The sequence below is a fragment of the Raphanus sativus genome, chromosome 9, assembly GCF_000801105.2.
Source record: "Raphanus sativus cultivar WK10039 chromosome 9, ASM80110v3, whole genome shotgun sequence".
In the NCBI taxonomy this organism is placed as follows: Eukaryota; Viridiplantae; Streptophyta; class Magnoliopsida; order Brassicales; family Brassicaceae; genus Raphanus; species Raphanus sativus.
The window spans coordinates 35,186,197-35,211,010 of record NC_079519.1 but is presented as its reverse complement, the minus strand read 5'-3'; the positions used below and the strand labels follow the sequence as shown (position 1 = coordinate 35,211,010).

Sequence of the window (24,814 nt, the reverse complement as noted above, 5' to 3'; positions counted from 1 at the left end):
AGTACATACAGAACAAAACAGGGCACACTCTGTTTCTCAATTAACTAATGGACATGCATATATAAAAGAAAACACATTATCCTATCATTACAAATTCAAGCAATTAGGATCATACATCAAACTGATACATACAACAAGTACATGCAGAACAAAACAAAGCATCCTTTGTTTCTAACGAAATTTCTAATGGACCTGAATAAATCAAGGAAACCCCCAATAACCTATGAATACAAAATTAACCGTTTTGCAAGCGTCCAATGTAAAACAAGCACAACAATATGAAAATCTTTGCTGCTCAGTAGAAAAATATTTGATGCTCTAGAATTATTTTGATTAGAAATCTCTTTCTCTGTGTTTTAGTTCGACCTTCCAAATGGTAACTTGTCAGCGATAACTTTATTTTCCGAGCATTTTTCAAAAGAAGATGGGCCGATCAGCTTTTTCTTTTTTCCTTAATTAAATGTTAAAAACGGTTCTTATATTACACTTGACGAGGATGATGTGGTGCTGGTTGTGCAGAACATTATTTCTCTGTTTCTAAAAGTTGAAGATAGTTGCTTGGCCTGTTCTTTTCTTGAGAATTGATGGAGCATCAGAAGATGCAATTTCTTGTCAATTATATGATGAAATATTTACTGTAAAATGTTGCAAACAGAACTGTTTTTATGGTCGTGTGCTGCATATAGAGATTGTCTATCAAACATGTTGTACATGTAGAACCATCCATCAATCTTAGTGTACGGATAGAACTACATGTTCAAATCGTTATTCGTGAAGTTGTAAATCAACATAGCATATATTGTAAGTAATATGATGATGCAAATAATGATTTGACAAAGTTAAAAACAAATAAAATCCAAATGAATCACGTAAAAGCTCATGTTTGAAATAAAATCAAATTCACTGAAAAATCTAGATGAGAAAACAGAGAAATTATTTTCGTGCAATATAGCTTTATTTTTTAAAATTATAGTTCATAAAAATGAATACATAAGAAAAGCTCACATTTTTATAGATCAATGTTTTCGATAAAGGACACATTTTAAGATTTTTAAAGGTATAATAAATATAAATAAGGAAAAAATAAACAACATCCATGAAAAATCTATAGTTTTAAGACACACTTATATATGTTTTTAATTAGATCTTTAATTTTGAAAACAGTAAAATCTTTTACTATTTCAGCCAAGAAATTTGACTAAAAAGAGTCCATGACGCTACACCTTCCCGCACTAGATCCCAACAACTCTCTCTCTAAACCCGTCACCAGTCACACACATGGTCATTCATCAGACTCTCTTTCTCTCTCTAGAGATCACACTTGACACACAACCTCTCGGATCGGATCTTTCGCCTATGGAAGCAGCTCTAGTGCCTCGCACTCTCCTTCAATTCTGAATTGATTCCGAACGATTAGGGTTTTCCGTTTTTTTTACTCGCTTGCTCTCGTGGACTAGAAGATGGTGTTTCGCTTCGAAATCGTTTCCTTCAGTGCCGGCGGCGGGTGAAACTCGTCTCTATTAGTGGTAAATTCGCAGTTTATTCCGGCGGAAGTGAGCTCTCTTCGGAGATGGAGGCTTCACCTGCTAAGTTCTTCTTCGGTTTCCTGATTGTCTCCATCTTCTTATGGATGATCTTCATGTGAGCCACTCTCCCTTCTGTTTTTAGCTCATGTAGTTCGAGTTTTGTTCAAGAGTTTCCCTTAATACCTGAGATTACTTGATTCTGTATATGTAATTTGCTGATTCACTTTGGTGTTTAGTCTTTAAGTAGTGAGATTGTTATCCTTTTCAGACTTTGTTCAAGGTTCTTTGCGTGGATTCTTAGCCGAGTGCTGGGAGCTTCTGTTGTGTTCCGTGTTGGCGGTTGGAAATGCCTCAAGGATGTCGTGGTTAAGTTCAAAAAGGTGAGACTCTTCTAATCACTGTTGCGTTGTCAAGGAAAAAAAAAAGACTTGTTTTTGTAGAAGCTTAAATCTGATCAATGTAGTGTGGATTACATCTGTCCTCTATGTACAGATAAGAAATAATGTTTCTGTGAACTATTCATCAAAGTACTATTGTCAAGAGATAAATAAAAATTGTTCCTTTAGAAGGTTGAATCAGATCAATGTAGTGGACTGTATCTGCCTTAAGTAGTGGATTTCATCTGTCCTCTATGTAGCTAAGAAAGAATGTTTCTGTAGAAAGCTTGATACAGACTAATGTAGCTATGAATGAATGTCTCTGTAGAAGACCATTGTAGTTTTATTTCATCTTTGATTTTTACGTTCTGTTGCAGACCGTCTTGTTAGTGCTGTGGTAGTATCAACTTTTTTTTTGCATGATTGTTTCTACTTGGACAATAGTTCGTTGCTATTGTTTTTATTTCGAGACGACTGTAAAGTTTATGATTTGCTTCTGGTTTGAGTGTTTTTCTAGGGTGCTATTGAGTCGGTGTCTGCTGGTGAAATTAAACTTAGTTTACGGCAGTCCTTGGTCAAACTCGGCGTTGGTTTTCTTTCTAGAGATCCGAAAGTGCAAGTCTTGATATGTGATCTTGAAGTTGTAATGAGGTCATCGACTTCAACAAAAAATGTAACCAAAGCCAAAAGTCAGAAACCTCGTACTTCAGGCAGGGGAAAATGGATGGTGGTTGCTAATGTTGCAAGGTTTCTTTCAGTTTCTGTCGCAGATATGGTTGTCAAGGTAATTAGTTTGACTTTACTATATTTCTCCATATGCAGTACTAAGATTTGATTGTCTTTTAGTAGAGATATGTGGAAACTATTTTGTAAAAAACTCTGTGAAATGCAGACCCGAAAGGCAATAGTTGAAATCAAAGAACTGAAGTTGGATATATCTAAGGATGGTGGGACAAAGCCAAATCTATATGTTAAGCTGCATGTAATACCGATTCTGGTTCACTTATGTGAAGCACGCATGATGTCTGATGAGTCGTCTAGCGTAAGCTTTGAAAGCACTGCTTCCCAAACGGCTTCTGCCACATCAGACAGATCCTCTGCTGCATTATTTTGTGATGAATTCTCTCTTTCTACCGAATTTGGACATGACAGGTACCTGCTTAAATGGACTACATTGTAGACTGTTTTTGGATACTTGCACTTGTTTAGATTCCTGTCACCTTAAGATGTGTGTACCCTTATGTTTCAGAAGGTAAATTCTTACTCAATCAGTGGTTTGCTCACTTTTTGTTCTTCTTCTGAATATAGGGCTGTAGGTATTGTTTCACGAAATGTGGAAATTGTATCTGGCGATGTAACTCTGACTTTTGATGAGGATTCGTTTCGTAAGAGCAAACATTCATCACCTACTGTCCATTCAGATGATGTTGTAAGGTCAACTAGTGTTTCTTCATCGGCCAAGAAATCGGATAAAGAGCATCAGCTTGTAGCAGCACTCGCAAAATATTCTCCATCTTTTCCTGAAAAGGTTAGTTAGTTTGCCTAATGAATTTGACTTGGCCAAATATTTTCTGTTTCTACTGTGAGTCTGCATTATTGAAAAGATTTTACTTGTCTTCTGAGTCTGAAAGTATCTAAGCTCCATTGACGGTGTGGTCTTACAACCAGGTTTTATTCATATTACCCAAACTGGATGTGAGATGTGTCAATCGAGAACATGATCTTGTTGCTGAGAATAACATCACAGGAATCCAAATTACGAGTGCTAAGTCAAAATCTTTTGAAGACACAGGGGAGAGTACACGTCTCGATGTTCAGATGGAACTCAGTGAGATTCATGTATGGTTGTGTAAGCTCTTTCAGATGTATGATTTCTATATCCTTTTTTATCTACTAATGCTGTGTTCTTCTGTTTCTTTGCAGCTTTTTAGAGAAGCCAAGTCCTCTGTTTTGGAGATTATGAAAGTTGATGTGGTCTCTTTTATCTACATCCCAATTCAGGTTTGGAATCTTATGAAAATTATACATATATTATTCTATTTTTCAAAGCCCTTTGCACTTGACTCAATACTCTTGACTTGTGAATGCTAGGTCTATTTACTTGTTTCCTTAGAACTGACTTAGGGTTCTGTTTGTAGTTTTAGTTTGTATCATATGAATTCATGCAGAACGGGCAGTCTGTTTTGTTGGTATGCATCAGTTTGAGTTATACTTTCTAAAGCTTGTAAATTTAAACTGTTACATATTCTCTCTTTTCAGCCGGTTCTGCCTATAAGAGCTGAAGTTGATATAAAGCTGGGAGGTACACGTTGCAATCTATTCATTTCTAGGCTACAGCCGTGGTTGCGTCTTCATTTCTTGAAAAAGAAAAAACTGGTGCTTCATGGTCCCACTCACACACTGGAGAAATCAAAAGCTGCTGATACGAAAGCCATTATGTGGACAGGCACAGTTTCCGCCCCTGAAATGGCTGTTATACTCTTTGGTATTGATGATTTACCGGTGTATCATGTAAGTCACGTAATATTTATCCGACACAACTTTGGTTAAACTTAGACTTCATAGATAAGTGAACTTAAATGCAGTCATGAGAAATTGCCGTAAGCCTTTTCACTTGCTTGATTGTTTAATTCTTTAGTTATGCAACATATGAATTTTGTTTTACTATATGCTAAACAGTATTTTGTTCTTGGTGTTTGATACGCAGTTTTGTTCGCAGTCGTCGCATGTGTTTGCAAATAACATTTCGAGTATGGGCACAGCAATTCATGTTGAACTTGGTGAATTGAATCTGCATTTGGCAGATGAGTACCAGGAATGCTTTAAAGAAAACCTTTTCGGAATAGAGCCGAACTCTGGTTCATTGATGCATATAGCAAAGCTTAGCTTGGATTGGGGAAGAAAAGACAGAACATCATCTGACGAGGTTGGTTGCAGAAGTAAATTGGTGCTCTCAGTAGACGTGACTGGAATGGGTATATACTTTTCTTTCAAGCGTGTTGAATCTCTCATAACAAACGCTATGTCCTTCAAAGCTCTCTTCAAGACATTATCTGTTGCTGGCAAAAAGATGAATCAATCTGGAGCAGTTCAACCAGCTAAAGGATCTGGGAAAGGAACTAGGCTAGTGAATCTGAATCTTGAACGTTGTTGTGTGACTTTCTGTGACGACACAGGATTGGATAATACAGTTATTGAAGACCCTAAAACTGTCAATTATGGATCACAAGGTGGCCGAGTTACGTTTAGTTCATTAGCTGATGGCAGACCACGCACAGCGAGCGTAGAGTCTACTGCTTCTGAAGAATGTAAAAGACTGAAGTACTCGGTTTCTCTTGAAATTTCACAGTTTAGCCTTTGTCTCAACAAGGATAAACACTCGGTGCAAATGGATCTTGGAAGAGCAATATCCACCTACCAGGAGTATTTGGAGGAGCATAAACCTTGTTCAAAGGTCAAGTTGTTTGATATGCACAACGCAAAGCTTGTACGTCGATCTGGTGGTCTCAATGACATAGATGTTTGTTCTCTCTTCAGTGCTACTGATATTTCACTGCGTTGGGAACCTGATGTCCATCTATCTTTCTATGAACTGTTTTTGCGGTTGAAATCCCTGGTTTATGCGCAAAAGCTAAAGGAACAAGAAAGGGAGGGCAGATCTAGTGTGAAAGATGGTGGCTCAGGTGAAGAAAGAAATCTGTCCAATTCTGCTAACAAGGAGAAGAAAAAGGAATCTATGTTTGCTATTGATGTGGAAACTTTGACGATATCAGCTGAGGTAGGAGATGGGGTAGAGGTTAAATTGGAGGCGCAATCTATTTTTTCTGAGAATGCGTGTATAGGAGTCCTTCTTGAGGGACTTATAATTGCTTTTAATGGATCTCGAGTGTTGAAAACTACAAGAATGCAAATATCAAGAATCCCTGCTACCTCGTCTAGTGTATCTGATGCAGTCCCTCTTATGACAAGTGCTCCTTGGGACTGGGTAGTACAGGGGCTTGATGTGCACATTTGCATGCCACACAAATTACAGTTGCGTGCCATAGATGATTCGATTGAAGACATGTTGCGAGCCTTGAAACTTATAACTGTAGCGAAAGGTAAAAACCTGTTTCCAGGAAAGAGAGAAACCTCGAGGCCTAAGAACAAGAAATCAAGCCCAAAATTTGGCCGCATAAGATTTTGCATACGCAGGCTAACCGCATATATTGAGGAAGAACCAATTCAAGGTTGGCTTGATGAACACTATCATCTGGTGAAAAAGGAAGCCTGCGAGTTGGCTGTCAGATTGAAATTTCTTGAAGATTTTATCCAAAAAGCTACTCAGTCTCCTAAAGGTGCTGAAACAAGTGATCCTACCGATGAAAGGAAGATGCTTTTTGATGGGGTTGAAATTGATGTCCAGGATCCTTTAGCTATTAACAAAGTGAAGGAGGAGATTCATAAACGGTCGTTTCGATCGTATTATCAGGCATGCCAGGGTTTAGCATCCTCAGAGGGTTCAGGTGCATGTACGGAAGAATTCCAGGCAGGTTTTAAGCCAAGTTCTGCTAGAACTTCTCTTCTCTCTGTTTGTGCCACAGATTTTGATTTAAGCTTGACGGCAGTTCATGGTGGTGATGCTGGTTTGATGGAAGTCTTGAAGAAGCTAGATCCTATATGTCAAGAAAACGACATACCCTTTTCTCGGTTATATGGAAGCAATGTTGACTTGAAAACTGGAAGCTTGGTAGTTCAGCTAAGAAATTACACACTTCCTCTTCTCTCTGGCACTTCTGGCAAATGTGAAGGTCGTATTGTTCTGGCTCAGCAGGTATAGTTATTTTCTTGTTATCGTTTCGTTTCGCATGTCACATGTATGAATTGTTACCTCCGTTTGTGATTAAGGTTTGTTATAATTTTTGCTCACAGATTTCTGGTTATGAGCTCAATTTACTGATTCTTTGACTGCTTGTTATTCTTCTTTTAAATTAGGCAACGTGTTTTCAGCCACAAATTTCCCAAGACGTATTTGTAGGCAGATGGAGAAAAGTGCGAATGTTCCGGTCAGCAACTGGCACAACTCCACCGATGAAGACCTACTCAGATCTTCGCATACACTTTGAGCAAGGTCAAGTTTCCTTTGGAGTTGGATATGAACCGGCTTTTGCAGACATTAGCTATGCTTTCACAGTTGCTCTTCGGAGAGCTAATCTGAGTCATAGGGGCCCAGGTATTCTACCTACCGTTAAAAAAGAACGAAGCTTACCTTGGTGGGATGATATGAGAAACTATGTTCATGGCAATATCACTTTATCTTTTTCTGAATCAAAGTGGGCTGTTCTTGCTACAACGGATCCATATGAGAGTCTTGATAAACTTCAAATAGTGACTGGTCCTATTGAACTTCAGCAGTCAGATGGTCGTGTGTTTGTCAATGCTAAAGACTTCAAGATAAAAGTGAGCAGTCTGGAGAGTTTGATTAGCCGACACTCTTTAAAAATTCCAGTCGGCACCTCCGGAGCTGCATTTATTGAAGCCCCTGCGTTTAATCTTGAAGTCACAATGGACTGGGAATGTGAGTCCGGGGATTCTTTGAATCATTACCTATATGCTTTTCCATCTGAAAGAAAGCCTCGTGAGAAGGTCTTTGATCCGTTCAGATCCACATCACTCTCGCTTCGGTGGAATTTCTCCCTTAGACCTGAAAAGTTTCACCAGTCTTCCTCAGGTACTGAGCATCCAACAGACACCGAATCTCTCTGCAGCTCGCAAGACAAGCCTGAGACACCAACAATGAATCTTGGAGCTCATGATTTGGCATGGATACTTAAGTTCTGGGGTTTGAATTACTATCCTCCTCACAAGTTACGTTCTTTCTCCAGATGGCCTAGGTTTGGTGTCGCAAGAGCTGTAAGATCAGGAAATTTATCTGTAGACAAGGTGATGACGGAATTTATGCTCCGTGTAGATGCCACTCCTTCCCTGATAAATTACATGCCCTGGGACTCTGACGATCCTGCCAGAGGATTGAGTTTTAACATGTCAAAGCTAAAATACGAACTGTGCTATAGTCGCGGGAAGCAAAAATATACATTTGAATGCAAGCGGGATGTGCTTGACCTTGTATATCAAGGTCTTGATCTTCACGTGCCTAAGGCTTTTATTAACAAAGATGAGCATCCTCACGTTCCAGCTTTGAGAAAAAGCTCCCAAAATGCTTTGATAGACAGAGTACCCTCTGGAAAGGACCATAAGAGGAATGAGAAGCATCGCGATGAAGGGTTTCTATTGTCGTCTGATTATTTTACAATCAGAAGGCAGGCCCCAAAAGCTGATCCTGAAAGACTATTAGCATGGCAAGAGGCTGGAAGAAGAAATCTGGAGATGACGTATGTGAGGTCTGAGTTTGAGAACGGAAGCGAGAGTGATGAACATATACGATCAGAGCCTAGTGATGATGATGGATACAATGTTGTCATTGCTGACAATTGTCAACGGGTCTTTGTTTATGGCCTCAAACTCCTGTGGACCATTCCAAACAGAGATGCTGTGTGGTCTTTTGTTGGTGGAATATCGAAAGCATTTGAGCCACCTAAACCTTCTCCGTCTCGTCAGTATACACAGAGAAAGATTCTTGAAGAGAGTCAAGAGGAATCTTCTCCGGAAACACATCAAGGGGAAACGTTGAAATCTTCTGCGAGCCCTGGTAGAAACCTCCCTTCTCAGCCTACGGAGATGGCAGGACCCCTTTCATCACCGTCGCACTCAGTGAAAATTGAGAAATCATATGACAGAGCTGGTATGTCTTAATTTAATAATTTACAACGTTGGTTTGTGATTTTTTTTCCTTTTCTTTTTCTCAAAGAACTGAAATTTCTCAGAGAACTTACTGGTTCAGTAGAGATGCATTATTTACTTACTCACATTTCGATCTCGATCTAGGTAATGCTGAGACCAGTGAATCTGAGGAAGATGGGACTCGTCACTTCATGGTGAATGTGATTGAGCCACAGTTTAATCTTCACTCAGAAGATGCTAATGTAAGTAATTATTGTCGTGTTAGAGTGCACAATTAGCACCATTACCTACTTTAGAGCGTTGTAACAGTTAGTTTTTTGCTTATTAGGTTAATCTAGCTGGCATTCAAACTTCTCTCGTAGCATATATTAGAGCTGACAAGCTGTGTGATGCATATAGTTAACCAACAAAACTGACATGATGAAAAAGAGTTTTCTTACTGGCTGATAAACCTCACTTTGATGAATAACAGGGTCGCTTTCTGCTTGCTGCTGTTAGTGGTCGTGTTCTAGCACGATCTTTCAATTCCATTATGCGTGTTGGTGTGGAAGTAATTGAGCAGGCTCTTGGCACTGGAAGTGCCAAGGTTCCAGAATGTAGTCCTGAAATGACATGGACTCGGATGGAATTTTCTGTAATGTTAGAGCATGTCCAGGCTCATGTTGCTCCGACTGATGTTGATCCAGGTGCTGGGTTGCAGTGGCTCCCAAAAATTCGCAGAAACTCGCCAAAAGTGAAACGTACCGGGGCTTTACTTGAAAGAGTCTTCATGCCTTGTGACATGTTCTTAAGGTATACAAGACACAAAGGTGGAAATCCTGATTTAAAGGTAACGCCATTTCTATTAGTATTTTCTTTCGGAGGTTGAAATTTCCGTATAGTGTTTGAACTTCCGTTTCAGAACCTAATTCTTCTGCTTTTGCAGGTGAAACCGCTAAAAGAGCTCACTTTCAATTCACACGATATAACCGCTACGATGACTTCCAGGCAATTCCAGGTTATGCTGGATGTTCTGACTAATCTTCTCTTTGCAAGGCTTCCAAAGTGAGTACTGAAACCTGAATAAAATTAGAGGGGAAACCCATAGATTTCATGTCAACATCGTCACTTTCTCTTGTTTATTGCAGTAACTAGCTTGAAATAAATGTAAGTTCCGTAAGTGCTTTTTAGAATCCATACCACTTCAATCCACCAATGATTAGGGAAAATCTCCATGTACATGTTTGGCCCTGTTTGAAGTTCCCTAGCATTAAGAATGAAATCCTTTTGATAATCCAGGCCTCGGAAAAGTAGTCTCCAGTGTCCTACTGAAGATGAAGATGTTGAAGAGGAGGCTGATGAGGTAGTTCCATATGGAGTTGAAGAGGTAGAACTTGCTAAAATCAACCTTGAAGAGAAAGAGCGAGCACGAAAGTTGCTTCTTGATGATATTAGAAAATTGTCTTATTGTTCTGACAATATTGATGACACACATATGGAAAGGGAAGGTGCGTTGTGGATGATAAATACCAGAAGATCCATACTGGTAAGATTCCACAGAAAGAAGTTTATTTAGAAGCTATACTATGATGATAGTGGAAGAAACTCCGTTTTAGCCATTAAACTCTGTTTGTGACAGTATGCAACTATTCAGTAAAGAGATTTAGTTCTTCCTAAGCGTCATCCTTTTTTTGTTTTCTTTTGATAGTCTTGAAAGTAGTTATGTGAAATTTATTTCATTGTGACAATATAAACTTGATGTTGCATTGTTTGTTTTAGGTGCAAGGATTAAAGAAAGAGCTCTTATCTGCACAGAAGTCTAGAAAGGCTGCTTCTGTATCTTTAAGAATGGCACTGCAGAAGGCTGCACAGCTGCGACTGATGGAGAAAGAAAAGAACAAAAGTCCATCATACGCTATGTGCATTTCCTTGCAAATCAATAAGGTTGTTTGGAGCATGCTTGTAGACGGTAAATCCTTTGCTGAAGCAGAGATAAATGACCTGGTAAGTTTATGGATAGCCTGTTTCATTATTCATTATCACTCTTTAGAATGTGGAATGATGAGAGTCGGTGAGAAATTTTGTTAGAATCTTTCCTCAATCTACTTGGTTCATTTCTGACCTAACCTATTTTATTTAAATGAATGTATATATGCAGATTTATGACTTTGATCGAGACTACAAGGACATTGGTGTTGCTCGATTCACGACCAAGTCCTTTGTTTTGAGGAACTGTCTGCCTCATGCAAAGTCGGATATGCTTTTATCAGCATGGAATCCTCCAACCGAGTGGGGAAGGTACGTTTCTTTTTTGGTGCTTATCATATCACATACTTTGCTAAGCATTTTAGTTCTGTATGATGGTTTCTTAGTTGCACTGGGAAAAGTTTTGATGGCTTAAAATAGATCAATGGAACTATGGAAGCATAGGGCTAATAGAACTGCGCATCTTAAAACTTCAATACTTATTTAATTTGACGCTGGTTCTGACTTCTGACTTTGGAAATTGTGGTTCCTCTCTCTTCCCACATATGTTCGAAGAGAGTTAAGGCACCCGAACTTTGTATCAGAGTTCTGACAAGTGAAATTCATTAGAAGTGACCTTTAATTTTAATTTGCAGGAAATTCATGCTTCGTGTTGATGCAAAGCAAGGAGCACCAAAAGATGGACACTATCCCCTTGAGCTTTTCCATGTAATTATCTTTTTCTCTTTCAATGATTTGCTTGTGTATTTTAAATTATGAGTCTGTTTTATATCTTTTAGTTGAACTATTCCTCTGCTTATTGTGTGCGTTTTAAAATTTGTCTACTAATACCTGAGAATCTTGCAGGTGGAGATTTACCCCCTAAGGATCCATTTGACAGAAACGATGTACAGAATGATGTGGGAGTATTTCTTCCCAGAGGAAGAGCAGGATTCACAAAGGCGACAGGTTTACAAATGAATAAACCTGATAATTGTTAAAGCTTGTATTGGATGTTTGTTGGTTAACTTCCTCTCCTGCAGGAGGTTTGGAAAATTTCCACGACAGCTGGCTCAAAGCGTGTAAAGAAAGGGCTAGCAGGTGATTCTTCTACAACTAGTCACTCCACTGTTGAAGCGTCTCGCAGGAGTTCTGAATCGCTCTCTGCTTCTGCGACAACGCTGTCTCAAAGCAATGCTGACTCTGTTCACGTAGGCTTTTCACCTTAGTCTACACACACTTGAAAGTCTTGAATGTATTTCCTTTTAGTGATTTTACTTGCATTTTGTTACAGAAATCGAATACGCTGAGCCTAAGGTGTAGTACAGGTGGTTCAGCTCAGGAGTTGAGAACATCTTCTTTCGATAGGACTGTGGGAGAGAATATGGCAGAATCCCTAGGTAGTGAACTCGTTCTACATGCTTCTTCCGTGGAACAACAGGAGGATTGCTCTAAACAGAAGCCCAAAGAGACAAAAGCTGTCAAGCCTGGCCGCTCTTCTCATGAAGAAAAGAAGGCTGGAAAGTCACACGAGGAGAAGAAATCTAGGCCTAGAAAGATGATGGAGTTTCACAACATTAGAATAAGTCAGGTGTGTTGGCTAAATCTTTAGTCGTAAGCTAAGGTCAGAAATTGTGTTGCTTTAATCGGTTTTTACATCTTTTCATCTTCAGGTGGAGCTTCTAGTGACCTACGAGGGCTCAAGATTTGTTGTAAACGACCTCAAGTTGTTGATGGATACATTTCACCGTGTTGAGTTCACTGGTACTTGGAGAAGACTCTTTTCTCGTGTTAAGAAACACATCATTTGGGGAGTATTGAAGTCCGTTACAGGAATGCAGGTCAGGAATGAATCCACTTCAAGGTTATGAGCACAAGTTAAGCTAACATGACTCTTCTACTCGAATTTTTTCAGGGGAAGAAATTCAAAGACAAATCTCAGAACAACCATGAATCTGCCGACAATGACCTTAATCTAAGCGACAATGATCACACGGGGAAATCTGATAATCAGGTCCCATGGTTTAAGCGTCAAAGCGATGGAGCAGGTGATGGATTTGTTACTTCTATTAAAGGACTCTTCAATACGCAAAGGCGCAAGGCCAAAGCATTTGTCTTGAGAACTATGAGAGGTGAAGCAGAGAATGACTTCCACGGGGAGTGGAGTGACAGTGATGTAGAGTTATCTCCTTTTGCTCGGCAACTAACCATAACGAAAGCTAAGAGGCTCATCAAACGCCACACTAAGAAATTTCGCCCAAGATCTCAAAGAGGTGAGCAACAGTAAACATTGGTCATAACTAGGGGTGTCAAAATGGATCAAATGGGTCAACCCAACCCATAACCCAAATGGGTTGATTATTAATGGGTCATGGGTCAATCCAACTCATTTATTAAATGGATTGGGTTGATCCATGACCCATTAAATTAAATGGGTCAGATGGATTAATGGATGACCCATGAACCCAACATCTTTATAAAGAATCATTTTTAAGTCAAGACCAAATTGATCGAATTGAGACATAAGTTAAGCCCAAGTTGATCGAATTGAAAATTTTATTTTTCCGGTTTTAAGGAAAATTGCGTTTTTCCGGTTTCGGCAGAAAATTACGTTTTTCCGATTTTGGCAAAAAATAGGTTTTCCGATTTTGGCGGGAAATTGCATTTTTCCGGTTTTTGCAGAAAATTACGTTTTCCGGTTTTGCGGGAAATTGCATTTTTGGATCTTGGCGGGAAATTGCGTTTTTACGGTTTTGGCGGGAAATTGTGTTTTCCGGTTTTGCCGGAAAATTGCGTTTTCCGGTTTTGGCGGGAAATTGCGTTTTTTCGATTTTGACGGGAAATTGTGTTTTCTGGTTTTGGCGGGAAATTGCATTTTCCAGTTTTGACAGGAAATCATGTTTTCCAGTTTTGACAGGAAATCGTGTTTTCCGGTTTTGGCGGAAAATTGTGTTTTCCGGTTTTGGCGGAAAATTGTGTTTTCCGGTTATGACGGGAAATCGCGTTTTCTGATTTTTGCGGGAAATTGCGTTTTCCGATTTTGATGGGAAATTGTGTTTTCCGGTTTTGGCGGGAAATTCGTTTTTCGAATTTGACGGAAAATTGCGTTTTCCGGTTTTGGCGGGAAATTGTGTTTTCCGGTTTTTGCAGAAAATTGCGTTTTTCCGATTTTTATGGGAAATTGCGTTATCCGGTTTTGGTGGAAAATTGTGTTTTTTCGGTTTTGGCGGGAAATTGTGTTTGTCGGTTTCGACAGGAAATTGGGTTTTTCTGCTTTTGACAGGAAATTGTGTTTTCCGGTTTTGGCGGGAAATTGCGTTTTCCGGTTTTGGCGGGAAATTGTGTTTTTCTAGTTTTGATGGGAAATTGTGTTTTCCGGTTTTGGCGGGAAATTGTGTTTTTCCGGTTTTGACGGGAAATTTCGTTTGCTAGTTTTTGAGAGAAATTGCGTTTTTCCGATTTTTGGCGGGGAATTGTTATTTTTACGATTTTGATGAAAAATTGCATTTTCGATTTTGGCGGGAAATTAAGTTTTTCCGATTTTTGTGGGAAAATGTGTTTTTGTGGGAAAATGTGTTTTTGTGATTTTAACCATTTTTTTAATTAAAAACTAAATGGGTCAGAGTTGACCCAACCCAATAGATCCATTTAACTTGTTAACCCATTAACTTGTTAACCCATTAACTTGTTAACCCATCAACCCATTGGATCAAAAATAAACAATTCATTTGGGTTAATGGGTCAATTTGGGTTGGATCAACCCATGGGTCATGACCCATTTTGACACCCCTAGTCATAACTAAGAATCTTCCCTTATTCGTTAAACTTCCCAGCATTATAATTTTGTGTTTTTCTTCTTAGGTTCGAGTTCCCAGCATAGAGAATCACTTCCATCATCTCCGAGAGAGGGCACTGCATTTGAAAGTGGCTATTCAAGCGGAACTTCACCGTATGAGGATTTTCGAGATTAAAATCATTCTGACTGGACAATAAAAAAATCGTTATCCTTGGCTGAGGGAGGAAGTACAGACTTCTCAGGTTTCGAGGTATCGTCCTTTGTAAATTTTGTATTTTTTTCGGCTGCAATAGGAGAATGAAAAGAAAAGGAATATTGAGGGAGAGAGAGAGAGAGATCATCGATATTGTACAGACGTTGGTATACTGGCAAAAGAAATTTAAACAAAGGTTTAATGTTTTATGTTTCTTCAAGGTTTACAAAACAGCCGTAAGCTAATTTGTATAAAAAGCTTCGTGCAATTGCAAATGGCTCATAGTTGTGTAGTTGTCGTCCTCGTTGAAGAAAGGACACAAATAAGTAAAAACTTTAATATGTTAAATTTACAGGATACTAGAATTTTATGAATATACCAGTTAACTTTGACCAAAAAAGTTACTTTTTAAATTGAAAAAGTAGAATGAATATTTCATTTCATTCTATAGCACTACAGAATAAAACATCTCTTTGAAAAACTATCTATATATAATAGCAAACCGTTTGTTTGAAAAACTATCTATATATAATAGCAAACTGTTTCTTCTAAATGATGATATAAACATTTTTTTATAGAAAAATTAGAAATTTGTCAAAACGGAACAGAAAAACAGTAAAAATGTAGATTCAATATTTCTTTTAATTTTTATCTTATATACCATGCAAAATAAATATTTTACAAAATAAATTTATTATAGAACTTTTAAAATTATTTGATTAGTCAAATATTCCTAATATCCATAAATATTTATTTATTTTTCGGATATCCATATTTTCTGAAATAAAATAAATCGAAAAATTAGATATCTGTAATTTTTAGATATCGAAAAATTAGATACTTTCAATAACTCGAAAATCTGATCCCACTATCAAGTGATACATTGTTGTACATGAATGAAACAAACTCCAATCTGTTGTGATACAATTGACTTCTTAATTAGCTAATAAAATCAAGCATAACGACCATACCGTTAATTAAACATGAACCAAAAGGAACAGAATGAAACATTTGCTTCCAACGTATAAACTTGGACACCAAGTTTTGAAGTCGAGGAATCAAAAGCCTTCTGGGAGACATTTGATTATAGAGATATATATAATTATCACCTTATCAAAGATAATATTATTTCTATAACCTATATTAGACCATATTAATGCCGATAATCTACCATAATTGATAATTCATAAAGCACCCCTAGAATTCCTTAGCGGTGGTCTCACCGGGGAAAAAAAAATAAAATAAAAATACTTTTTAAACAATTTTTTTTTTTTATATAGTAGCGAGAGGCCTGACTTGCAAGTTGCAAACCGTTCTAACATAAACCCCAAGGCGTACGCGTGCATTAAACGCGCCACCACTAACTCTCCTGTCTCGAGCTTCTTCTTCACTCTCCGATCGATCGAATCGCTTTCCTTCCTTTCCGCGCCGTCTCGTCGGACCAACTCCTAGCCCTAGAAGGACATTCATTCCACTGCCGTCTCTCAAATCCCAAATCCGAATTTTAGGGTTCCGTCACTGAAATTGAAACTTCGTATTACAGATTTCGATTCCGAACTCATCGTAGCATGTGATTGCTCTTCTCACAAACACGAGAGAGAGAGAGAGAGAGAGAGAGAAAAAAAATGGTGGATAGCAGCAGCAGTAATAAGAAGAGGAAAGAGTTCATCAGCGAAGGAGACATCGCCACTCTTCTTCAAAGGTCTCTCTCTTCTCTTCTCTTCTCTTCTCTTCTCTTGTTGTTGACTTGACTTAATTTTTTTTTTCTTTTATTGTTGCAAAAGATATGACACGACGACGATACTGAAGCTGCTTCAGGAGATGGCGTACTACGCTGAGCTGAAGATGGACTGGAACGAGCTGGTGAAGAAGACTAGTACTGGGATCACCAGCGCTAGAGAATACCAGCTGCTATGGCGTCACCTTGCTTATCGAGATTCTCTCCTCCCCATGGACGACGATAGTGCTGCTCCTCTCCTTCAGGTCTGTATTAGTATATGGCTTTTCTTTTGCCTTATATTCTACCATTAGGATTAGATATGGAACTCAGTTTGGCGTCAAAGTTGTCACATTTCTATTGCATTACTAGTGTTTTATGTCACTGTACTATCTTGAACTTTTGTTATTAGCATCTGATGATGAGTGGCTAAGCAATAATTAGCATCTGATGAGTCTTATCTTACCTGTGCAGGATGATGATAGTGACATGGAGTTTGAATTGGAAGCTTCCCCTCCTGTCAGCGTTGATGCAGTCTCCGAGGCTGTTGCGCATGTTAAAGTAAGTTTAAGGACATTCATTTTCTTCTTCTTTCCTCTTCAGTTTCCTCTCTCTCTACTTTTGCATTATAACTGCTGTTTTTCCTTGCATCCATTCTTCTGTATTGTTCATTATTTTCTACATTCATATAGGTGGTTGATTCTGTAGGGGATATTTTAGCAATTGTTTGGTCGAACTTTTACTGAAATTAACACATTCGTATCTACGAACGGGCAGACTATGATTGCATTTTCCTTTTGTTACATCTTTGGGTTTCGCTATTTGATGAGGTCATGAAGCATAGTAGAAAAGTTATGTGTTAATTTGGATTCTTCCTTTTGTATTGATTCGCCTTTCTCTAGTTTTCTCCTTACCCTAATCAGTACTGTTCTTTCTATCGTGTTAAATACCAAAAATATTGGTGGAGTATGTATGATTAAAGATCTTAGTTATTGGTCTTAATATTACCATGCAGTCTTCCTTATAATTAAGTTGTGGATACTATTCTTGGATATTGATTGATGTCTGCTTATTCTAAGTTCCTAATGATCCAATTATTAAGTTTCCTGTTTTTTCTCTCCTTTGTTTAGGTGATTGCTGCTTCCTATGTGCCAATTGACTCCGACATTCCTGAAGACTCAATCTGTGAGGCTCCCTTGACCATTAACATTCCTTATGGCCTGCAAAGAAGGCCCCAAGAACCATCAGACTCGTATTGGTCGTCAAGAGGGATGAATATCACCTTTCCAATCTCTCTTCAGAAAGCAGCTGAGGGACATAATGGAAATGCGTTAGCCAGTAACATGGGTCCTCGCAAGAAAAGAAAAAAATGGTCTGCTGAGGAGGATCAGGAGCTGATCGCTGCTGTGAACCGACATGGTGAAGGCAGCTGGGCCCTTATTTCTAAGGAAGAATATGAGGGAGAGATAACTGTCTCACAACTTTCGCAGGTCATCATTTTATTTGGCTGACATTGTTTCATATAATTGAATAATCTTCATGTACAATGTGCATCCTCTCGTATCAGCAGGCATAAGCGTTTCTGCGTAGTTTATGCATCATTTCCTGTCTATTTGTACGTGGCATATGCATGATCCATCACGCTTAGAGCCATTGGTAGTTAATAGGAGTATGCGTATGACGGTTTACTTTGTTGACCATATTGCCGTCCATCCTTTGTCTTTTTGCAACTAGTGCCCTGTTCTGTTACTACTTGCTTATGCACCTCTAAATGATATGATTTAGATCTCTTGACAAGCATAGAAGGTGGCTGTTGAGGTCAAATTCCGGCAACGGATCTCTAAATGATATATTAAAATCGATTCTCAAGCATAGAAGGCTGCCGCTTTGGGCAATAATCCTATCTGGTCACCATTTTTGTGATTTTTTTCTTGTCAGATTATTTATGATGGCTCAATGTATACCCCTGTAATTAGTGTGAAGAAAGGTTTATGGGGAAAACTTTGGATGCGCATATGTGATGCTTTTCATTTAGCATATTTCTTTCCATGGGGTGGTGGTAACAAACTAATATTTTTCATTTGCAGCGGTGGGGATCTATAAGGAGAAGGCTCGATATTTCAAACTCTTCTACTCAATCATACCAACAGCGAACAGAAGCTGCTAATCGTGCATTATCTTTGGCAGTGGGAAATCGAGTGCCCTCAAAAAAGGTTGCAGTAGGTATGAGTAACAGAAGATCCTTCCCAGCGTATCATAATATTTATAAGTTAGTCTATTAAAAATATTGAAGTCCCAAAGCTTATATCAGTTAGATTTGTTGATTTGACTGTGTTTGTTTAGGTATACCTCCAGTGCTTACATCCGGTAGCATCACGGGAGCACAAGGCAATGGTGCCAACAGCGGTAGTTCATTGCAAGGTCAACAACAGGCTAAGCCAGTAGTTCAAGCAATTCCCCGGGCAGAAACATCCGTTCAAACTGCAAAAGCTCGAGTCGCCGCAAGGAAACCAACGTCCACTTTGAGAGCAGAACTAATGGTAACAGCTAATTCAGTAGCTACTGCAGCCTGTATGTCTGGCCTGGGAACTGCTGCATCAGTGCCAAAGGTTGAACCAGGAAAGAATGCTGCTCCTGCGTTAGTGCCAAAGGTTAAATCCTCCCAAGCCTCTTTGCCTCGTCCCTCCGGTATATCATCAGTAATGAATGCTGAGCCTGTAAAAACCGCTTCGGCAGCTTCTTTGCCTCGTCCATCAGGTATGTCATCAACTCTGAATGCCGAGCCTGTGAAATCCGCAGCGGCAGCCTCTTTCCCTCGTCCATTAGGTACTACATCAGCATCAAAGGCTGAGCCTGTTAAAACCACTTCGACAGCTGTTTTGCCACGGCCATCAGGTGTTATATCAGCGCCAAAGGCGGATCTTGTAAAAACCGGTCATGCAGTCTCTTTGCCCCGTCCATCAGGTATCATATCATCACCAAAAACTGCGCCTGTAAAAACTGCCTCTGCAGCATCTTCGCCTCGTCCAGCAAGTATGCTATCAGCACCAGTAAGGAGTGTTTCTCCTGCGGCTACGGCTGCTAATACTAAAACTCAAGTGGCTGGATCTTCGTCATCTTTTAATAAGCTTTCGCATATGGCTCCTTTCTCCAAAGGGCCTACAGTCCAGAATATTTCAGTTCCTGCTAGCTTTGCGTCTTCAAGGTTGGCTCCCACACAGAGAGCTAATACAGCTACTGTAATGCCACAAAATCCAAGTGTGGGAGTGGCAGTTACCTCCTCTTCCAAGCCGGTTGGTGTACAGAAAGAGCAAACTCAGGCAAGCAGAACAAGCCCCTTGGTTACAACAACACTTCAGCCAAATAAAACCATCTCAACAAACTCAGTGATTAGCACAGGAAAGCCGGTGGCTACACAAGTGGACACTCCACCTAGTCTTATGTCTAAAAAAGACCAAGTACTTCAGACTTGCACCGAGAAAAGTTCTTTGGCTAAACCACCTGAAAAACAGAGTAGTTCCACTGTTTCACCTTCTGTTGTGGCTGAGCCTGAAACAAAACCCAAGGATGAAGCAAGTAAAGGAAAAAGTCCTGATGTTGCAACCGTGCCAGGGACCGAGCATAAGGGGTTGTAGGTTATATTTGCTACATTGTTGTTTTGGTGCTTTTTATTAAAGTTTTTTTTCTTAGGAATAAGACAAGAATATGATGATGTAAAGTAGTACTTACCACTACTAATTAATATCATAAATTAAAACTTACTCCAAAAGAGATTTTCAAATTCTGGATTAGCATCTCACTGGCCAATAGTTTGGTACAAAAGATAGAAAAGCTAGAAAACAATGAAACCGAAAAGGTAAAATAACAAGCCAGATAGATTTGATTATTCAGGGAGGTTTCCAGGTTGCCTAACGTAACTAGACTGTCTCTCCAGAGCTGGAGATGGACTGACACAAGAGAAGAGTGATGCTGAAGCTTGCTTCTGTTTTGTATGCTTCTTTAACTTGACACCGAACAAGAACGACCGTAATGGAATCCTCGTTCTTCCACTCGACGAGCTCTTGCTCGGAGTTGTTCTTGCTTCTGTTGCACTTGAGATCCCAATATCCTCTTCCAGTTTACTCAGAATCCTCTCCACGTCGGTCTTCAACGTTCTCACACGGTCAAGACCAGATTGCAGTTGACTCGACACCCTTTTGTTCTCTTGTTTCATGTTCAGTATCTCTCCATGGAACTTTGCAGCTTGGTAACCACTTATCTCTGAGTCACTTACTTTACTACCTCCAGAGTGAGACGTGACTCTTGCGACTTCTTCTTGGATATTAGCTAGCGATGTGTACCTTCCCTGGAGCTCGTCTTTAAGAACCGCGCTGTTCTCTAGCCATAGCTGCAGCTCTGTTCGAATCTCTCTAAGGTGTCTATAGATAGGTTTCGCCTCTGATGCAGCTGCGTGCTTACTACTACTGCCACCACTTCTTGAAGATTCCTGCTGTTGCTTGCTTTCGATTCTCAGCTTCGACAGCTCTGATTTCAGATCCTGAAACGTTGTCTGGTACTTCTGTATCTGATGCACCGATGTGCTAAACCTTAGCCAGAACTCTAGATTCTCTTCCAAGACCGCGTCTATATCTCCACGCACTTTGTCTTCCACCGTTGGAATCTTCGTTCTCGGGCTATCATCGACGTCTGCGAATTTCACCCTAACCTCACTTGACTTCGTCCTTGCTGGTGTTATCTTCACCTCTCCTCCTTGATGATGCGGCGTGGTGGAAACGGAGAAGTTAGAAGTTGGTGAAATGTTCACACTCTCATGCTGCTGTCCTTGATCATGTTCCAGCTGGCTGCTTCCTTCCACTTGATCCGGAGAGTCTTTCCCTGCCACGTCGTGCTTTTGGCGTAGAGACTGAATCTCTACGTCTTTGTAAGCAACAGCGTCCTTGAGTTCTCTCAACTGTAACGCAAGCTCGAAGAACCCTTCTCGGTTCTTCTTCTCAACGTCACCTAGCTTTCTCTTCACTTCTCTGTAGTCTCTTAGTACCGATGTGTATTCATCTAACAGAACCTTCTCTCTATCCTCCATGCCGTCTGGTAACATCTGTCTCCAGTTCGGTGTATCTTCGTCTTCGTCTTCCGTCACCAGATCTTCACCTTCCGTTCCGAAACAAGTGCTTGCTGTTTCCGACAAAGCAAACGAATCCTTAATCTCATGTTTCTCTTCTTGACCTGCTTCTTCATTCTCTTTAGTTTCTGTCTCCTTTGAGATTGACTTTAGATCATCTTCTGATCCTGAAACAACAGGCAGTTGTTCCTGGAAGGTTCTGGCTCCTTCCACGTCTTCATCCATCTTCACATCTTGTAACTTGCCAGACAAGTCATCAGCAGTCCAGTTTGCTTCCTTGAACTGTTTCTGTAGAGACTTGTTCTGTTCTTCCACTTTTTGAAACAGCTTTCTAACTTTACTCAGCTCGTCTTCAAGAACGGTTATCCTCTGTTTCATATCAGCGGAATCCGAAACAAGAGCCGCCTTGTCCTCCTCTAGACCGCGGATATGGTCATGTAACCCATCAGTCTCTGATCTCAACGTCTTCACCAATGCAGTGTGAGAACAAGCATCAGTCTCCAGTGAAACAACCCTATGCACAAGATCATCAATCTTCTCCACTAGCTTCACAACGGTAAGATTCTCGTTTGAATCATCTTCCCTCTCAGCTTCAAGTTCTTGAACCACAACATCAGCTTCTTCTTCTTCTTCTTGTTTTGTCTCAATAACCTCATGTTTCTCAAATTTGTTCCTCAATGCATCAAACTTCTCTTTAGCAATAGTGATTCTTCCCTTCTCAATCTCCACTTCTTCAACAGATTGCTTCTGTTTCTCCTCAAGCTTAGCTAATGTGTCCTTACAAGAACTCAAAGCAGTAGTTGCCATCAACGTCCTAGCTTCACTATCATCAATCGCATTACCGAGACCGAACTCATCTTGCAAGCTGCAAACCCTCTTCTGCATCTCAGTCACTTCATTCTCCAAATCCCAATACCTCTCGTAAGACTCTTCATACGAGCTCCTCACAAACTCTTTCTCCGTCTGCAACGCCAAGATCCCTTTCTGCAGGACATCAATCTCCTCCAACCCCTCTTCTTTACTCAATCCTGAACTCACGATCGCCGCTTCACGTTTGGCTAAAGCAGAAGACACCGTCCTCTTCAGATCAGCCGGTCCTTTTCTTGACAGCATCATAGACTGACCTTTGAACTCTTTCTTTGGAATGTCCGGGACTTCAGGGATGTTGCTTCCCTTGGGGATTAGATGGAGATGCGGTTGTTTCCTTGGATTCCCTCCGTAATCTTCGTTGTCATCCTCTTCATCATCAGAAGGGAACTGAACATGTTCAGGGAAAGCTGTGGCGATTGTGCGGTTTGCGCTTTGAAGCTCTTTAGATAAATGATCGTAGCGTTCAGCTAATGCACGGTATGATCTAAAAGCTTCTTCGACGAAATTGACAATCTCTGGCCTCTTACGGTAATACATCTCAGCTCTTTTGGCGAAAGTGTCTCCATCTTCATCTATTATCTTAAGTGTATGCTCTACTTTCTCTTCCATATCTAAAAACAACGAGATAGTTTTTTTGTTTTAGCCATTTTTATTGGATTAAGAAAATGGCACATAGGATCAACAGCATTATTATTATTATAGGTGAAATGTGAATCAAGAACAATAGAACGTTTACCTTGAAGATTGTGTTCGAGCCATTTGGATTGCTTTGTGCGGATGTGGCTGGCCCACCACCACGAATACGCATTGCTCGCTGCTCTCTGCAACATGTTTTTTGTCCTAAGGAAGAAGAAGAGGAAGGCTCAAACATGGCCGATTCATGGATGTGTGTAGAATCTAGAACTAGATGACTTTCAGGATCAGACAAAAGAAGTGGTCTTTGTCCGGGACATGTCCGAGTATTTTGGTGGATCCTTTGATTAACCTCATTTCTAGGATGTCTCCTTTGACAAAATAACAAACAAAATGAGATAAAAATAAAAAGAAATAAGGAAATTGAACTTGATTTTTTTTTTCCTTATCTCACTTGCTCTCTTCTAATTTCCTCTCAATGTAAAATATTATTTGCACTGCATGCATGGTTAGTGATATATGTCTAAACGTATAGTTTAGGTGAGTGATATAACAAAATACTTATTTTCAGCAATGTAAAAGAATTTTAACTAACCAAATCTGTAATACATTATTTACGAAAACCAAAAAATAAATCTAGCCAAAACTGTAATATACTATTTACGAACACCAATAATAAATCTAGCCAAAACTGTAATATACTATCTTCGCCCTTGTATAGAATTTTGGACAATGGCTCAGATTAGTGTTCCCGCTACCATCCGCAAACTTTGCGTAGCTTTTGAACCAATCATAAAAATGTTATATGTCGCTCTAAACTTTTTAAATTAAAAGCTGATTTCAGTTTGTGTATTCGGTTGCAAGGATAAATAAGTAAATATAAAAATATTTTAATTTTGTTTTAAATTTTTAAACTTAAAATATTAAACTAAAAATCTGAATATAAAATATATACATATTTATTTATAATATTTTAAATTTTCAAATATTATAAATAAAAATGTATACATTTATATTTATATTTAAATTCACTAATAGTATCACAATTTATTTATAAAAACTTTAAATCAAACATATTCACTACAATTTTTAAACACTAATATAATATATAAATGATACCAAATGTTCTTTTAAAGTTTGTATGTAAATCTTCAAGACAAATTTTATTAAATTATAACTTTCCTCTAAGTTAAATAAATAAAATGTAATATTATTATTAATTATATTTTATTAATAGTTATTATTTTGTCATAATAATATGTTTAAAATATTTTTATAATGTTATAATGTGTTAATATTGGTAATTTATCAAACCGCTATAATATTTCATAATTAACCAGTCACGGTTATAAACACATCAATTTCTACCACAGTTACACAAAACATTTATTACCTCTAGAAACCGCATTCTCAAATTCCCGCAACCATAGCGTTTGATCCATCCAAAAACTTTTTTTGGCACATACAATCTTAAATAGTGTTCTTTTAAAAATCAAAAAGAAATTACAAGATAAATTACAAAGACCGAAAAGTACAACATGAATTACAAATTCAAGCTTATGCATATAGTTAAAATTGAGTTAAACAACAACGTTATTGAGTTTCATGCTTATTCAAGCATTTAAACCTAACGGCTAAAAAAAAGACCTAACGGCTTTATTATCTTTAGGTGTTTTTCCCCTTTGATCTTGCAAGTTTATTATTGAGCAACTTAGATCCTTTCTAGTAATCGAACCGTCGTACTATTCTTAGGGTCAAGCCTTTATAAGCTTAACTCATTTCTTTTTGATAATTGGTTTAGGCTTAACTCATTTCAACTTTGTAAAGACACCTTTTACTGAATCAAAAACAAGTTAATC

At 38.9% G+C, this 24,814-nt stretch overlaps 3 protein-coding genes across 3 annotated transcripts; 2 read left to right on the top strand and 1 right to left on the bottom strand.

Moving 5' to 3' along the window:
• Window positions 1–1,269: 1,269 nt before the first annotated feature.
• Window positions 1,270–14,823, top strand: LOC108827236 (protein SABRE). The gene is made up of 23 exons (XM_018600596.2): window positions 1,270–1,641; window positions 1,795–1,906; window positions 2,421–2,687; window positions 2,796–3,055; window positions 3,212–3,431; window positions 3,572–3,742; window positions 3,827–3,904; window positions 4,163–4,414; window positions 4,611–6,716; window positions 6,878–8,684; window positions 8,828–8,925; window positions 9,156–9,512; window positions 9,609–9,727; window positions 9,962–10,208; window positions 10,442–10,666; window positions 10,821–10,960; window positions 11,284–11,356; window positions 11,495–11,596; window positions 11,671–11,838; window positions 11,922–12,218; window positions 12,301–12,468; window positions 12,543–12,900; window positions 14,489–14,823. Exons 1-23 carry the CDS (start codon window positions 1,571–1,573, stop codon window positions 14,596–14,598), a joined length of 7,806 nt encoding a protein of 2,601 aa, XP_018456098.2. The 5' UTR covers window positions 1,270–1,570; the 3' UTR covers window positions 14,599–14,823.
• A 1,064-nt stretch (window positions 14,824–15,887) lies between these two features.
• Window positions 15,888–20,114, top strand: LOC108828232 (uncharacterized). The gene is made up of 6 exons (XM_018601850.2): window positions 15,888–16,318; window positions 16,401–16,599; window positions 16,808–16,894; window positions 17,464–17,823; window positions 18,421–18,556; window positions 18,677–20,114. The coding sequence occupies exons 1-6, from the start codon at window positions 16,242–16,244 to the stop codon at window positions 19,966–19,968; spliced, it is 2,151 nt and encodes a 716-aa protein (XP_018457352.1). The 5' UTR covers window positions 15,888–16,241; the 3' UTR covers window positions 19,969–20,114.
• Window positions 20,107–23,283, bottom strand: LOC108828231 (protein NETWORKED 2A). Its single transcript, XM_018601849.2, has 2 exons — window positions 23,059–23,283; window positions 20,107–22,933 (listed from the first exon to the last, which is right to left on the bottom strand). Exons 1-2 carry the CDS (start codon window positions 23,150–23,152, stop codon window positions 20,217–20,219), a joined length of 2,811 nt encoding a protein of 936 aa, XP_018457351.2. The 5' UTR covers window positions 23,153–23,283; the 3' UTR covers window positions 20,107–20,216.
• Window positions 23,284–24,814: the final 1,531 nt, after the last annotated feature.

Bases quoted from the DNA above. Each gene is read 5' to 3' on its own strand.
- LOC108828231 (XM_018601849.2), bottom strand. From the start codon at position 23,152: ATGTTGCAGAGAGCAGCGAGCAATGCGTATTCGTGGTGGTGGGCCAGC. The intron at 22,934-23,058 runs GTAAACGTTCTA...CGTTGTTTTTAG, and splicing joins GCTCGAACACAATCTTCAAG to ATATGGAAGAGAAAGTAGAG.
- LOC108828232 (XM_018601850.2), top strand. From the start codon at position 16,242: ATGGTGGATAGCAGCAGCAGTAATAAGAAGAGGAAAGAGTTCATCAGC. The intron at 16,319-16,400 runs GTCTCTCTCTTC...TTGTTGCAAAAG, and splicing joins ATCGCCACTCTTCTTCAAAG to ATATGACACGACGACGATAC. The intron at 18,557-18,676 runs GTATGAGTAACA...GTGTTTGTTTAG, and splicing joins CTCAAAAAAGGTTGCAGTAG to GTATACCTCCAGTGCTTACA.
- LOC108827236 (XM_018600596.2), top strand. From the start codon at position 1,571: ATGGAGGCTTCACCTGCTAAGTTCTTCTTCGGTTTCCTGATTGTCTCC. The intron at 11,597-11,670 runs GTTTACAAATGA...CCTCTCCTGCAG, and splicing joins AGGATTCACAAAGGCGACAG to GAGGTTTGGAAAATTTCCAC. The intron at 11,839-11,921 runs GTAGGCTTTTCA...ATTTTGTTACAG, and splicing joins GCAATGCTGACTCTGTTCAC to AAATCGAATACGCTGAGCCT.